General features: G+C 42.7%; 1 protein-coding gene across 5 annotated transcripts; it reads left to right on the top strand.

The window, feature by feature from the left end:
* The first annotated feature begins 1,083 nt into the window (after window positions 1-1,083).
* setdb1a (SET domain bifurcated histone lysine methyltransferase 1a) lies at window positions 1,084-15,641 on the top strand. Of its 5 annotated transcripts, none has more exons than XM_046844271.1 (21): window positions 1,084-1,223; window positions 4,099-4,293; window positions 4,856-5,064; window positions 5,173-5,210; window positions 5,308-6,076; window positions 6,185-6,352; window positions 7,938-8,142; window positions 8,230-8,303; window positions 8,819-9,009; window positions 9,170-9,275; window positions 9,367-9,730; window positions 10,648-10,870; window positions 11,009-11,373; window positions 11,604-11,720; window positions 11,980-12,149; window positions 12,225-12,452; window positions 12,772-12,969; window positions 13,084-13,179; window positions 13,289-13,509; window positions 15,071-15,159; window positions 15,278-15,641. In XM_046844271.1, exons 2-21 carry the CDS (start codon window positions 4,103-4,105, stop codon window positions 15,393-15,395), a joined length of 4,140 nt encoding a protein of 1,379 aa, XP_046700227.1. In that variant the 5' UTR covers window positions 1,084-1,223; window positions 4,099-4,102; the 3' UTR covers window positions 15,396-15,641. The 5 variants fall into 5 exon arrangements, with proteins under 5 accessions (XP_046700227.1, XP_046700230.1, XP_046700231.1 ...); XM_046844272.1 differs by having other exon boundaries at window positions 1,087-1,223; window positions 4,096-4,293; XM_046844273.1 differs by lacking the exon at window positions 1,084-1,223 and adding an exon at window positions 1,937-2,070 and having other exon boundaries at window positions 4,095-4,293.
* Window positions 15,642-16,008: the final 367 nt, after the last annotated feature.

Here is a 16,008-nt window from a genome sequence, read left to right on the forward strand (position 1 = left end):
AGAACCTGGACATTCCAAGATCAGTATGGTGGATAAAGGAATGTGTGGACAGTATTAAAAAGATGGCTGTTGCACAGATAGCTGAAGGTGGTACATAAAGTGTGTTGTAAATGTGTGTTTATTGTGTTTTTGGGTGCTTCCATGGACTGCTGTCCAGTAGATGATCATTGACACCATGCACATGGAGGGTAAGACACAAAAGGTGTATCCAAGCACATTAATGAAAAGTTGAATAGAAGGAAATAATGTGGTAGAAAAAGGTGAAACAAAGCTCATTCAAGAATTTGGGGAGATTCACAAAGAGTGGACTGCAGCAAGAACCGAGGAGAGGCTCAGAATCCTAATTGCTTGAGGTCCAGTGTGAAGTTTGCACAGTCAGTGGTGGTTTGGGAAGTCGTGTCATCTGCTGATGTTGGTCCACTGTGTTTTATCAGGTCCAAGATCAGCACAGCCGTCTACCAGGAAGTTTTAGATCACTTCATGCTTCCTTCTGCTGACCAGCTTTATGGAGATGCTGATTTCATTTTCCAGCAGGATTTGGCACCTGCCCACACGGCCAAAAGCACCATAAGTTGGTTAAATGACCATGGTGTTGGTGTTTGACTGGCCAGCAAACTCACCAGACCTGAACCCAATAGAAAATCTATGTGGTTATTGTCAAAAGGAAAATGGGAAACTAGAGACCAAAAAAGCAGATGAGCTGAAGGCCTCTGTCAAAGAAACCTGGGCTTCCATCCCACCTCAGCAGTGCCACAGACTGATCACCTCCATGCCACGCCGAATTGAGGCAGTAATTAAAGCAAAAGGAGCCTCTACAAAGTATTGAGTACATATACAGTAAATGAACATACTTTCCAGAAGGCCAACAATTCACTTAAAATTTTTGATCCGTCTTATGAAGTAAAAAATTTTTCGAGATGGGTTTTTGTTAAATGTGAGCCAAAATCATCCAAATGAAAAGAAATTAACACTTGAAATACATTACTAAAATAAATCACCTGTACATCAGGTTTCATGTCTGAAACCAGTGGTTTGGCCTGCAGAGCCAAAATGTGTGTGTGTGTGTGTGTGTGTGTTTCCCCGGACTACACCCAATCACAGCTCAGAAGGCGGGGCTTGAGTGAACTCAAGGAAAACTGGAGGAAAAACGTCCAGTGCTGGTTCTACCCTCTGTTTCTACTCTGGTTGTGAGTTTCAGGAGATGCAGGATCTCCACCTGTAAGGTCAGTTCTTTTATTTTGTACGCAGGAACACGTATGAGGTGGAACTCCAGCAGCACTGAGGCTGGTGGCTTTGTATGATGAAGTTCTCTAAACATCTACGTAGCCTCAGGGTGCTTCAGATCGTTAGCTTCACAACGTTCTTCTCTAAGAACCTGCGCAGGAACCCTGTTGCGAACTCAACTCAAACGCCGGGATGTTTTTTTTTTTTAAACTCTGCAGACTTCTTCTTAGCTTAGCGAGTTTGCTAATGGAGCTAAAGCTACCGATGTGGGCCAGAATATCTATATAATGTCCATGCAATGGTGCTGTGAGTCTGGATATCAGCCGAAGTCTAATCTCAGGTCCGATCTGAACTCCAGCAGCAAACGCAGATCCATTTACTTCTCTCAGTACCATCAAAACATCTAAGCTGTCCAGGCGCCATGTCTGTGCTCCATGCTAGGAACCTGGTTCTGTCTCGAACTTGTGATTCTTTGTGGAAATAGACTGGATCAGGGGAGAGCTGATGATCTGATCTGTGTGTGGTTGAGAAGCTGCACAGTCGCTTTCCCGACTTATTTTGTACCATTAAGGCGCGTGGAAGTTCTGGTGGTAGATCCGGTATGGCGCCCCTAGTGGACAAGTATTTTCACACCTGCCTAATTACCCCTGATTGTCCATTTACCTGATGTTCAGGAGCTTTTTTGTGTATGGCAGTGAAATGAGAAATGTAGAGAGATCACACACACACACACACACACACACACACACACACAGACGGTTGCCCAAAAGTATTCAGACAACCGACTATTCCAACCTATATGTACTTTTTCAGCTTTTTTTGCACCAAGTTGGAGGCTCACACTTGTATAGGACATTTCGGATGTGATCATTTATTTATCTCTAATATTTTCTAACCTTTTGCATCATCATGGAGCTTGTGATCTGCATGAGTGTGTTTTTTTTTGTTGCACATGAGCACTTTGTTTTGTTTAGAGTTCTGTGTATGTTGGATGATGTAGCACCTTGGTCTTGGGGAAGTGTTTCATTTGACTGTATTCTGCACTGTATTTGGTTGGAATGACAACTTGACTTGAAGGGAAACGTTTCTAAGACTGGTAATATGTTGTATGGTTTAGAGCAGGGGTGTGAAACTCAATTGCACAGGGGGTCAAAACTCAAAGCACACTTTAGGTCACGGGACGAACAGGATAAACAATTATTGAACACACGAAAACTAAATGTTTTTTGAACATAAATATGAATAAAAATAAACCAGGAATATTATTCCAGAATAAATCAACTTAAACTTTAAACAACTTAAAATATTTTGCTGAGATTTTGATGGACAAAATTGAAAAAATGAGTTTATTTGAGGGGCAGAGTAGGTAAGATGTTTTGGAGATGATGTAAGAGAGAGGTGCGATTGAGATTGAGGTTTGGACGTGTGCAGAAGAGGGTACTGGGCTATATCTGTCACTGGGCCAGTGACAGGTTGAAGATGTCAGTGAAGACCTGTAACAGTTGTCCAGCACATGCTCTGAGAACACGTCCTGGTTTGCCGTCCAGACCCGCTGCGTCTACTCTGCTAAGTTAAGTTTATTTCTATAGCGCTTTTCACAACAGATGTTGTCTCAAAGCAGCTTTACAGAAATCAACAGTTAAGGTGAATGATGTGTATTTATCCCTGATGAGCAGCCGTGGTGACTGTGGTGAAGGAAAAACTCCCTTAGATGTTATAAGGAAGAAACCATGAGAGGAACCAGACTCAAAAGGGGAACCCATCCTCATTTGGGTGACATCAAAAGTTTGATCATAAATCTTTCAACAATACAGAACACTGGAGAGTGAGAACTAACATGAGTACTGGAGTATAAGATTATAAGTAATGTTCTTTCTACAGTCTTATACAGTCTATATGGTTATAAAACTAGGAGCTACTGAGCTTAACATTTGTGATCATCACAGATCCAGCATCAGCTTCTCCATGCCAGAGCCTTTAAACACTCCAGGAGGTCCAATGTCAAAACTCCACACATGTAGTGGGATCCAATTGGCACTGGTACGTCTGTAGATGGTTCGGGATGTTTGCGAGTTCGGCATCTACTTCTTCAAAGGTCCATATTCTTCATGAGGTGGGACGTGACTGGAGCTGGCCAAACCTCAGGACGCCTCAGGATGGGGAGAGAAAGAGAAGCAGTGGAGAGAAATTAGCGTAGCTGCTGTTCATGATACTAACAGCACAAGTTGATCATATTTTCTTGACCTTGTAAGAACTCTTGCTGCCGCATTCTGAACTAACTGAAGCTTGTTTGTTAATGATGCAGGACATCCACCCAGTAATGCATTACAGTAGTCTATTCTGGAGGTCATGAACGCATTGACGAGCTTCTCTGCATCAGATATAGATAACGTTTATTAGCTTAGCAATATTTCTAAGGTAAAAGAAGGCTGTTTTTGTAACTTGACTGATATGATTTTTGAAAGACAAGTTGCTGTCTAAAATAACTCCCAGGTCTTTTACCGTTGAACTAGTAGTTACAGAACATCCGTCTAAATGCAGGTTGAGATGCTGGAGCTTCTGTATACTGGTTTTTGGGCCGATGGGCAAAATTGGTCAGTGGAGATCGAGGTGTTGGTTTGTAGTCTGTGATGGTCCGGATGCCTTTCCACATGAGTCTGGTATAAGAGTATGGAAGTGCTCTTCTATATGGAGTTGAATGTAAACTTGGCCTCCTGAATTCATGCCTCCGAGCATCCAGTGTGCAAGGCTTTGTCCTGTACACCTCCTAACCTCCACCCAAAACAAGATCAAAACAGAGCCAGTTTAACAATGTACTTTATTACGTCACCGGTTTCCTGCTCATAGTAACAGTTTCATTATGATGTGAAGCAGAGCGATGAACAGTGAAGAAGAGGACGAGAGGGTTGACATGACGCCGGAGGAGCTGCAGCACTGGGTGCGGGAGCAGGTGGAGAAGAACGAGCAGCTGGTGCAGAGGCAAGCGCAGTTGGCGCAGGTGGAAGAGTGGGTGAAGCGGAAAGAACGGGAGGCAACATACACCCAGTTGGTGTACAATAACGCGTTCGAGTAAGTACCTGAGTTTAATGCCCACTGTCTTGGTAATTGTATTTTAAAGGGAGATGAGCATCTGATTGAAGTTCAGAAGGTTTAGGGGTTACACTGAGAGAAAGATTAGGTTTAAAAAAAAAAGCTTTACAACAGCATCAGGGAATAAAGCAGCGATTTCACCAGCAACAAAATTGAGTAAACATGTAAGAGTGGCCAAGCGAGAGAATCCAAAAATCCCAGAACTTTCCATTCCCACCAGGGGTGTCCAATCCTTTCCACAGGCCAGTGTGGGTGCAGGTTTTTATTAAAACCAAGCAAGTGCATACTAAATGTTTAAGTCTAACGATTTTTATTTTCATTTGTTCGATGGCGATTGAAAACCTGCACCCAGACTGACCCTTTGTGTCAAACCTGTGCCTTTACCTGAGAAAAGAAAAAAAAAAAAAAAAATCAGTTTTCCACTCAAGATTTAAAGATTGTGCCGGTTCATTAACTGAGAGGAAACTCGGATTTCCTATTGCTCAAATAATGTTTTTGTGCTTGATCAAGTAATTGCTGACCTTGAGCTCCTTTTATTCAGCTCGGTGCTCAAGTGCGAGTCTTTGATGAAGGGTTTGTATGGAATGCTGGGACTGGAGTATCGAGACACAGACTCGGAGGAAGAAGGAGCGGATGAACCGATTGAAAACGTCCCTCAGACCACCGATAATTTTGATCATGTTAAGGACGGTAATGATTGCGGTGCTGCTGTTGACGGAGATGACGACTATGTCGTCATCGATTTGGGGGGTAATTTATTTTTTTCAATTATTTGAATAAATCCGAAAGGTTGCTAAATTCGGAATGTAGTTGTGTGGAAACTGACGACTCGGATTTTGTCCCCGTTTTACACTTAAGCGTCTGTTCCTGAAACATCGGTGAAGGAGGAACTGAAGGTGAGAGGATATATACGTATTTTGGAGGTCTGGGGTCTTAATTCATTTGGTTGTCTTCACTTAATTGCCTTTCGTCTATTCTGGAACACACTTGCAGGAAGTCGGGCTTTCAGCAGACATGAATTCGGTGGGCACATCAGTGGAGACTTTTGTGAAGGTGAAAAAAATGGAGGATGTCGACCTTCCAAGTGAAATCAAACCAACATCAACTCTGACGAATGACGGAGCTTCTGACAATCCCTTAACAACCATAAAGACTTTGGGAAGCCCCATACCAATTAGTGAGCCACCGTCTTGTGATTTGCCTGCTCAGGAAGAAGGTTCTCCTCCCGTTTCATTGGAATCATCTATCCCAATGAACGAGACTGTTGAAACCCCTCCACCGACCACCATTCCAGACACAGCGTCAGCATCCACGAATGATACAAATAGACTTGAGAAGCCCAGTGAAACATCTGCACCTACGACGGAGACTGCTTCCACAGAGGAACCTGTGGTAACTACTCCAACAGCCACACTCCCAGTGAAATCTGCATCCAAATCTTCAAATACATGCTCAACCGACAAGCAGAAACTTTCCTCTAAGTGTAAAAAATCCAAAGCATCTAAAACCTCAGCAAAGAAAAATGATACACAGGCCAGTCCCAAACCCAGCAGGACACCTTCAAGCACCAGCACACCATCTAAAACCACAGTTCAAACTCAATCCACAGAAAATGCAAAGAGTATCAACCCTAAGCAAGGTGACAACCCTGAGGATAAATCTCCTACCCCCTCCTGCTCTCCATCTGGTACCTCAGACTCCATAAGTTCAGACAAGACTTCCAACAAAACTACTTCAACCAAGCAAGCCGATCCCAAAGAAGGTGTTGTTTATTTCTTCTGGCTCTGTCCTTGCTTAGCGTTCATTAGCTTTTCATTCAACATGCTTTTTTTCCCTCTCTACAATGAGTAACTCAAACCGTTTCTCTCAGCCTTCCAGAATTCTCCGACCACTCCGGCCGCTTCGACTACTCCCACCACAACCGCGACGCCTGTTAAAGTTCAGAAAGAGGTCACGCTGAAGGTTAACATGAGTGTTCTTGGAAGGCGGAGGACTAAAACATGGCACCAAGGCACCATTTTAGACATCAAAACAACTGGTAGGTTTCCATCTCTGATTTACGTGGGAAAGTAACACTTTCTAGCACCGTTAAAACGCATTCCGGTGTGTTTTGTTTTAACGCTCTAAATAAGTGCAGATGTCTGGTCACTGGTGCAAATTTTCGACCTTGAATGTTTTCACCAGGGGTGGTAAGATTCATCCATTCGCATCGGTGCATCTGCATAAAAGTTAACGATACGGTGCATTGACACAATTGGCCTCTGTATCACGATGTGTCGTTTGACAAAGATTTTTATTTTGAACATAATTAAGCCGCACCTGTCTATAAGCCACAGGTGTCTACACTGAATCTAATGAACTTTACACAGGCTTTAATGAAAGATAGTGTCTGTTACACGGCTTGTATCTAAACAGTAGCCTACCAAGAAAGTCATTGTTCACTGTCTTCCTCCTTCCTTTCACAACTATTTGTCCCAGGAGTTTTTCTTTTGGCATCGTCGTGCGTTTAAAAATCACCATTAGTGAAGCTTTTCTCCCGATGCCGTGCAGCTCAGAACACAGGTGATGTGTGTTTTTTCATGCTTGGTTGTTTCAGCGTGACGAATGATTCACATTTCCTGTAGACAGTCCGAGTGAGCGGCAGGTCAAACACCAGAGGAACCTCATCCATATTTATGATGTGCTGCGGCCCAATTCAGTGGGAGCGCATCTGATTTAATATAAAGAGTTTCATTGGTTCACCTGAACCCGTTCGGCAATTTGATTGGTTTAATGTTATGGGGCTCAGTTTTTTTGGCATGAAGCTTGTGAAACTGGGAAAAACCCAGGAAAATCCATAAATTAGCCGCTTCATTGTTTAAGCCATGGGGTTCAAAGTGTGGGGAAAAAGTAGTGGTTTATAGTCCGGAGAATACGGTACTACAATTTAAAAAAAAGCTTTGGAGGTAATACCATGTTCACCTCTCGATAATCAATAAACCAAATGTTGTGATCTTCTGAGCTCCTAAGAACAGTGAAGCTAGCGCATAACACCACGCGCGGTACATACACAGTCTGTAATTATTGGCAGAAGCGCTATACTTTTATTATTTAGAAAGTGACCTATGATTTGTGACCAATATTTGATATGTAGATTGATTTCTCCTCACTAAAGTTTCTCGAGCACGTTCTCTCAGCACCGCTACTGCTACGTGAATATGACGTATCACAACAATACGGAGACCGAGGCACGTCCTGAGAGTCGCATAGAATACAGATTAACATGGCAGAGGTAGAGCTGCATCTTCCTGGACACTAAACAGAAAATGAAATGAAAGGGCCATGAGGTAGAAGTTAGAAGGCACTTAATTATCTATGGGGTATTGTAAAGAATCTATGGGGTATTGTAAAGAGGAAGATATAAGACCCAACAACGTAGAAGAGCTGAAGGCCACCATCAAAGCAACCTGGGCTTCCACAACACGTCAGCAGCATTATAGACCGATCGCCTCCATGCCACGCTGCATTGCTTTAGTAATTAATGCAAAGGCAACCCCGACCGAGTATTGAGTTCTGTACATGTTCATACTTTTCAGTAGTCCAACATTTCTGTGTTTAATTTTTAATTTTTTTCTTGTTCACAGAGTCTGGTCCTAGGTATAAGATCCTGTTTGATAATGGTAAAGGAAAGAGTGTTCTATCTGCTCATCACCTGGCATGTGTGAACCCTCCTATGCTAAAGGATCTGTTTGTGGGGTGTCGAGTTGTAGCCTGCTACAGAGAAGATAAACAGTCCTGGCTCCATGCTGCGGTCGTGGCAGAGATGCCTGACCGCAGGAATCGAATGAGGTGAGCATGTTCACTCTTCTTTCGTTTGTTAGTTTTTTTTTTTTACCTGTTACGACTTTTAAAAGTACTGACATCTGTTTGTTTTAGGTTCTTGGTGTTTTTTGATGATAGCCGTCCAGCCTACATCGCCCTGCCAGACCTCCATCTGGTCTGTAAGCCAAGTAAGATAATAAACATGTTTTTGGCCTGTGATACTTCGTATATGGTATTTCCACTAACTTTGTCTGTCTGTCCTGTCTGTCCGTCTGTCCGTCTGTCTGTCTGTCTGTCTGTCTGTCTGTCTGTCTGTCTATCTATCCTCTCTCTCCATCCACCCATCCATCCATCTCTCTCTCTCTCTCTCTCTCTCTCTCATCCATCTATCCATCTATACCTCTCTCTCTCCCTCTCATCCACCCATCTATCCCTCTCTCTCTCCCTCTCTCTCTCTTTCATCCATCTCTCTCTCTCTCTCGCTCTATTTCTCTCTCTGTTTATCTATCTGTTTATCCGTCTAACTATTTGTGTCTCTCTGTTTATTTGACTATCCGTCTATCTACATATTTATCTATCTATTGGTCTACCGTCCTATTTATCTCTGTCTCTATGTTTATCTGTTTGCCTACCTATTTATCTGTCTGTTTCTATCTATCTGCCTGCCTACCTATTTGTCTGTCTTCTGTTGCTCCCTCCGAAGTGAGCAACATGTCTGAAGACATAGAAGATGAGGTGTGGCGTGCCGAGCTGGACGAATATCTGCAGGCGTATCCAAACCCTGTTTTTGTAGTGATGCGGGTGGGCCAGGATAGCGTGGTGGAGCGTGGCGGTCAAATGGAGGAGTGTACCGTCACTCAGCTGGATGGTAGCTTGATCCAGGTCTGCTACAGGGTAAGTGTGGGATGGTTTAGCCTGACCTGGACCTCGGGCCAAGCTTGTAGTTACTATTAAAAAATATCGCTGCAACTGAATGAAGTGAATGTGTGGTATATATATTTTTTGATATATGGTGATGGTAGTCGTGTGTATGGGTGTTTATTAACTGTTTCAGAAAGAGGGGGAGAAAGAATGGCTGTATAAAGGCTCAAATCGATTAGAGCAAATCCAAAAGATCAAGAAGCGAATAGCTGAGCAGAAGGAACAGGATGTAAATAAAGGTATTGAGTGTGCTTTTGTATCTCAGTGCATGTGTGTGTTGGAAAGGAATTGTGTGAGTGAACACACACTTTTCTCAAATTCCCTCAAAAGATGGACGGATTACACCTCAGAAGGGTACCACCGACACAAGCACCACCGCAAGCACCACCATCGACACTCCAACTACCACCACCACCAAAACCAGCACCAGCACCACCAAAACCAGCACCACCACTGCTGCTTCCCAGGCAAAGGTTACCACGAATGCTGAACCCTTAAAAACTTCTCCTGCTTCAAATGTTCCTCAGATCGCTTCTCCAGTCCCAACTTTGTCAAACCTGACAAAGGCATTTGAGGGTCATCCAATATCACAACCTAAAATCGTCCTGAACAGAATCGCTTTCCCGTCGCCTCTGACGACCGTGAAAACCACCACACACCCTGTGCCTTTGGGTACCACACCATCTAACACAGGGTGAGTCAGTTATTTTTTTCCACGGATGTTTACAAACTGTCGAATTTTAGCATCGGTTAGCGTTAGGGAAGAAAAAAAAAAATCAGTTTTTCAGGCTGTCATTATGAGAGCGGCCTCTAGTGGTCGAATTCCTGACACCACGTGCTATGTGTTTTTACATGTGAATCTGCTCGCTGCATGGAGAGCGCTTTATTATATTTATTATTTATAATTCATTCATGATATAATTCTATTTTTTTATGACTATATTCCTATTATACAGGTGAGAATAATCATGATATCAACACGCCTTCTTTTTGTTTTAGTTTGAAAGTGCCGTATGTCCTACATGAATAAATAAATTGTAACCGTAATTATTGTAAACACTCTGTGGTGTGAAATTACTCATAAATAATTGGGGGCGACTAACCATTATTGTATTAATTACGGCACACCCGGTCATTTCTATGTATCAAATTAATCTTTAGGGTTGCAGGAGCAGGCTGTGTGAATGTAATGTATCCAGGTAAGATCTTCTCCTAGAGCAGTGTTTCTCAATTATCTTCTGTTACGCCCCCCCTAGGAAGAAGTAAACATTTCGTGCCCTAACTCTCCACCGCGACTGTAAATAGTACCATTTGTCTATAAAATTCTTATAAGTACACCTCTGCATAACATTGTATCCTGAAAAAAAATAACATGTTCCCCGGGGTCACCCACGCCCCCCCTAGCATCGCCCCGAGGCCCTCCCCAGGGGGCACGCCCACTAGACTGTCCTAGTGCAAGGGTGAAACTTTGTTTTTCGTTTTTTTTATTATTTTTGTCAACCATTGGCAACAGAATGTTCTCGAAGCTTCTACAAAGACTAAAAAAAAAATAAAAAAGGGAAAATACATAAGCTCTGTAATTTCTTTTTTTATATATATTTTTTTTTACAGAACTAAACGCCCCTCTTCTGAGGAGGAGGACAACAGGTCACAGAATGCTCTTCTCCCCGTTGTTGAGCCCCGGCTGAAGTATGTACCTCATCGCTGCTGCCCGGCTTGTCTGTATAGCGTGAGGCCAATCCAAAAGGATCAGCACCGTGGCCAGAATCCACTGCTCATCCCCCTGCTCCATGGCTTTCGCCGCATGACCGCAAGACGGCGTCTAGACGGGAAGGTGGGTGTGATGTGCATATCGGCAGCATTCAGTACAACATACAGGACACATTATTATACTGCTTTTAAGAATGTACAGATTTTGGGGGGGAAAATCCGATGTGTGATTCTTTAGTAATGATTTCCCTGATTTCCTCAGATGTCTTTTCAAGTTTTCTATCGCGCTCCCTGTGGGCGGAGCATGTGCGCTATGGAAGAGGTGCAGGCCTTCCTGTTTGAGTCACGCTGTGATTTCCTGTTCCTGGACATGTTCTGCTTGGACCCGTTTGTGCTGGTGAAAAGGGCCTTGCTCCCGTCCTCGATGGTCAGCCATCCTCGTTTGTTCCTGCCAGACATATCCGGAGGAAAGGAGGCGGTGCCCGTGCCCTGTGTTAATGAGCTTAATGATGTCTCTCCACCCACTCTGACCTACACTAGTCATAGGCTGCCCGCTTCTGGTGTCTTCATCAACAACAACCTTGACTTCATGGTGGGCTGCGACTGCACTGATGGCTGCCGAGACAGGTGTGTGTGTGTGTGTGTAATAGTAATATTTTTTTATAAGGTTATGACTGAAAAAGACAACGCGCTCATCTGCCATATTTGCATTGCGATGCTGAAATGTTAAATTTGCATAGCTATTTTTCGTATTTGTCATCACTCCTCACCAGTTCCTTCATGCCCCACTAACTTCTGACATGGTATAGTTTGTGGTGCGTTCCTTTATATTCATATTTGCTGCGCTTGTGTTACAGAACCAAGTGCGCCTGTTACCAGATGACCATCGAGGCTACGTCGTTGTTCACCGGTGGTCCTGTGGATGTCACCGCCGGATACACACACAAACGGTTGCAACGTTACGTCCCCACTGGGTGAGAATAACTTCAGCGAACATGCTCTGTATGATACATGTATGGTGTAGCATTTTTAGGGAAGTGATAGCTCAGTGGACCCTCTGGAGGAGGGTGTCTGCCTAGGAACTCCAGGAACTTTTCAGTATTATGTTTTTGTATTATTATTATTAGGATTTGTCAAAGCTTTGAATGTTCCTTTGAATCTCATTATGTAGGATTAATAAATGGTCAACGTGGATGTACTGAGGACCTACTTACGAGTTGTTTCCCTCTGCAGGGTGTACGAGTGTAACGCTCAATGCCGCTGCGATCCGTGGCTGTGTGGAAACCGACTGGTTCAGCACGGCCTTCAACTGCGCCTGGAGGTTTTCATGACTCAGCACAAAGGTTGGGGCCTGCGTTGTCTGGACGATATGTCCAAGGGTACTTTCGTGTGCGTTTTCACAGGTAAGTTCGCAATCACTGAATTCGAAACAGGGGCAGCGGTGATTTATTACACCTTTTTCCACACGTTTCGCACAGGCAAAGTCGTGGACGAGACGTCACATGGGGAAAGTGCCTTGGCTGGCAACGAGTATTTGTTAAACCTGGACTACATTGAAGGAGTGGAGAAACTGAAGGAGGGCTATGAAAGTGAAGCTTACTGCTCGGAGACGGAGAGCGAGAAGAAGACTCTTGTAACCATGACGACAGGGGCGTTACAGAAACATAGGATGTTCCAAGTGGACTCGAGTTCTAGCTGTGGTGAAGGTACTCTGTCTGTGCGAGCGCCTGTCTGTGTGAGTGAGTGTGTGACTGAGTGTGTAAAACTCTGTACTCTGTAAGGTTTTGTGTGTGTGTGTGTGTGCGTGTGAGTGTCTGTGCATGAGTGACTGTGTGTGTGTGTATGAGTGTTTGTCTGTGTGTAACTAATTGTGTGTCTGGTTGTGTGACGGTGTGTGTGTGACCGGTTGTATGACTGTGTGTGAGAGTATCTATGTAAGATTCAGTTTGTGTGCCTGTGTGAGCGAGTGAGTGTGTGAGTGTGTGTGTGTGTTTTTTAGTCTAATCTATTCACATTATTTCTTAGAGAAGGTAGAGGCAACCCAACAAAAGACAAAAACGAAAAGGAAGCTCGGTAACAAAGAGAGAAAAGCAAGAGATGTTGAATCAGAAGATGATGATGATGATATAGATGATGAGGATTATAAGATCAGCTCGAACGATGATACGGGAGCCAAGTCAAACAGAAGCTACACCACACGGAGAAAGGCCAAGATCCCAGAGAGTAAGAGCCTAGGCTGAAAAATCAGTGTCCGCAGAGCTGCTGTTTTTTTTTTTTTTTTTTTATTATTTTATTTTTTTAAATACATTTACTTATTTGTCATTTATCCTTATACAGAGACAGAATTGCATAATAATATCCAGACATCTCCTAAAATCTCAGAGAAGCAAACCGAGGTGACCTCTTCCATGGCCAAGAAGATGAGAATAGAGGGTTCATGTCTTTTTTTTTTTTTTTTACGTTTTTTTTTATAGGTCATGCCGTTCTTATAAACCCCAAACAGATCTGTGCTGTTCATCTCACTTCATATATCCATTTTCAGGTCCAGGAAGGCCAAAGACCGGATTTGCCAAAAAGTCAACACGTTCTTTCGCCATCAAGTCGAGTCATAGGAGAGTGAAGCCACTAGCAGCACCTGAGCAAAGTGTTCAAGAAAAGAAAACGATGCATGACAGGAAGTGCACTCGGAGCCTGTTTAACGGGGAAAAGTCCTGCTATCTCATCGACGCCAAGCACGAGGGAAACCTGGCAAGATTTATTAACGTAAGAAAATGTTTGTGAAGAGAGAGAGAAAACGCACAGGTCCAGGGTTTCAGAGATTATTCTAATGATAAAATTGAAAAATAGGAGTGATAGGAGTGTTTCGAAGGCACGTTGTGTTGAATTTGTTTCCAATCAAAATAATTGAGAAAGAAAAACTCCATAACACGATGTTTCTGATCTGTTCTGACTTTGAATTGGCTAAATATTACACACACAGACCATACAAACTCAAACAATATTACAGTAATCCCCCGCTTGACCGTGGTTTGAATCTGGCGCCCCCGGTTTATTGCGGAATTGCATTTGCCACATAACTAATTAGTTTGGATGATTTTCCCGGTCTCTCGCGGAGAGCACCATAGACCAAAAACACTTATAGGGAATTGTTTTTACAGAGTTTTATGTTGAAATTATAGTACAGTACCGAAAGTAAAGAATGCGATGACGTCTATCTTTAACTCTGCCTGATTTTTTCCCGCCATAGGACACTTGCACACCAATAAACAAGCAGAGAAACTACGCATAGGCTACTACAGAAGTGTATACTGTACACCAGTGGTCCCCAACCCCCCAGGTCAATTGCTACCGGGCCGCACAGAAAGAATACATAACTTACATTATTTCTGTTTTATTTATTATCTGATTCTGAACGATGTTTTATCTTGGAAAATATCAGGATTCTTTCCGCCACATCTGTCTATGACTCACTCTTGATGCATGTCATGATGCCTCATGTCTTACCTGCATCCGCTACCTTCTTAAAGAGGCTGCTCCGACCGCTAACACATGAAACATTAACGCTAAATTAAAACCCCCAAGCGAACAAAATGAACAAAATGAATGGTCCGTGGTGCAAATAAGGTTGGGGACCACTGCTGTACAGAACACGTACTCACTATAAATGTGATACGGTGCACTGTATTTCTACCAATTTACACAAAATTCATCTCGATATATTCTGGCAAATGTTTGTGTTTAAAGTGTATGGGAGTATGATATGGGTTTGCGAGGGATTACGCTACTATTATGTGGTGGTATCTTTTTCCAATGATGGCATTTCGACTTAAATTTATCTCATTCATGCAGCTGAGCAGCTATAAGGTTAAGGGCCTTTCTCAAGGGGCCCAGGAGTAGCAGCTTGGTGTGGCTGGGATTTTAACCTCATTACTTTCAGCTCCAAAGTCCAATGCCTTAACCACTAAGCTACCACCTTCCTATGAACGAGAATCAGGTCATGAGTTTAAATCCCAGCACCACTAAGCCGCCACTGCTTAACCCTCAACTGCCCAGTTCTATTAAAGAGATAATTGTAAGTGGCTCTTTACACTTAAATGTAAATGTACTATCTATTGTTTTTGTATAAATGCAACAGACCAGGTAACTTAATGATATTCATTTTCATCTAAATGGCACCTTATAGAAAAAACCACACACCTATAGAAAAATCAGGTGTCCCAATATTCATATATTATATCTAGTTTACCTGTTAAAGTGCACCTTTTTAGTGTGTGTGTAAAAAGTTATAAAAATGTTTGCTCACTAATGTCCCTTTTGTCCACAGCATAGTTGCAATCCAAATTTATTCGTCCAAAATGTTTTCGTGGACACACACGACCTTCGCTTCCCCTGGGTCGCGTTCTTCACCAGCAAGTGAGTGACTCAGGGTTTAATGCAGAATGCAATTCGTGTGTTCATCACAGACCCTGAAGGTGGTATTTAATCACTGCACTCCTACTAACAATGGTGCTTGTGTGTGTGTGTGTTTTAGGCGTATCAGGGCTGGAACGGAGCTGATGTGGGATTACAGTTATGAAGTAGGCAGTGTGGAGGGCAAGGTGCTGCTTTGCTGTTGTGGCTCGGCCGAATGCTCCGGACGGTTACTTTGAGTTCCTCCATGTAACGTCGAGAAACCTTTCAAAACTGACTGCTCGGTTTCTAAATTATATCACACTCAACTGTAAAGGACCAATGGAAACTGGAGATTTGTGTAACATGTTCTGTTTTGCAATTTGTATTCCGGAACTGAAGTCTGGTTGTAAACAGCATGATTTTAACGTGTTTTAATCAGTTAAACGTCTAATAAGTTGAAAAATGTTGTTTGTTGTACTTGTTAATAAAACAGTTGAAATCTGTTTCAGCTACATTTTCTTACTGTAGTATTTATTAAGCAAATATATCTAAGTATTTTAAATGTAAAAAATGTCGGAAATTGTGTAAATATTTTATAAAGCAATGCTGGAGTATTTGTGAAAATTTCATGACGTCTGCGAACAGGATACATTCTGGAAGATTTATGCAGCTTTGTCTTGACATGGAAAGTTACAGGTTGTTATTGTATTTATTTTAGATCTATGCGGTGAATTTGATCACATGACACGTTTGAAAAAAGTTTGAATATGGCAGCAAAGTAAAAAAAAAAAAAAAAGGATTACACCTGGACATACAGTGGTTGGCCACTGGTTGGGCCACTCTTATCAGCAACAACTGCAATCAAGCGTT

This window comes from Silurus meridionalis, chromosome 29, assembly GCF_014805685.1.
Source record: "Silurus meridionalis isolate SWU-2019-XX chromosome 29, ASM1480568v1, whole genome shotgun sequence".
NCBI lineage: Eukaryota > Metazoa > Chordata > Actinopteri > Siluriformes > Siluridae > Silurus > Silurus meridionalis.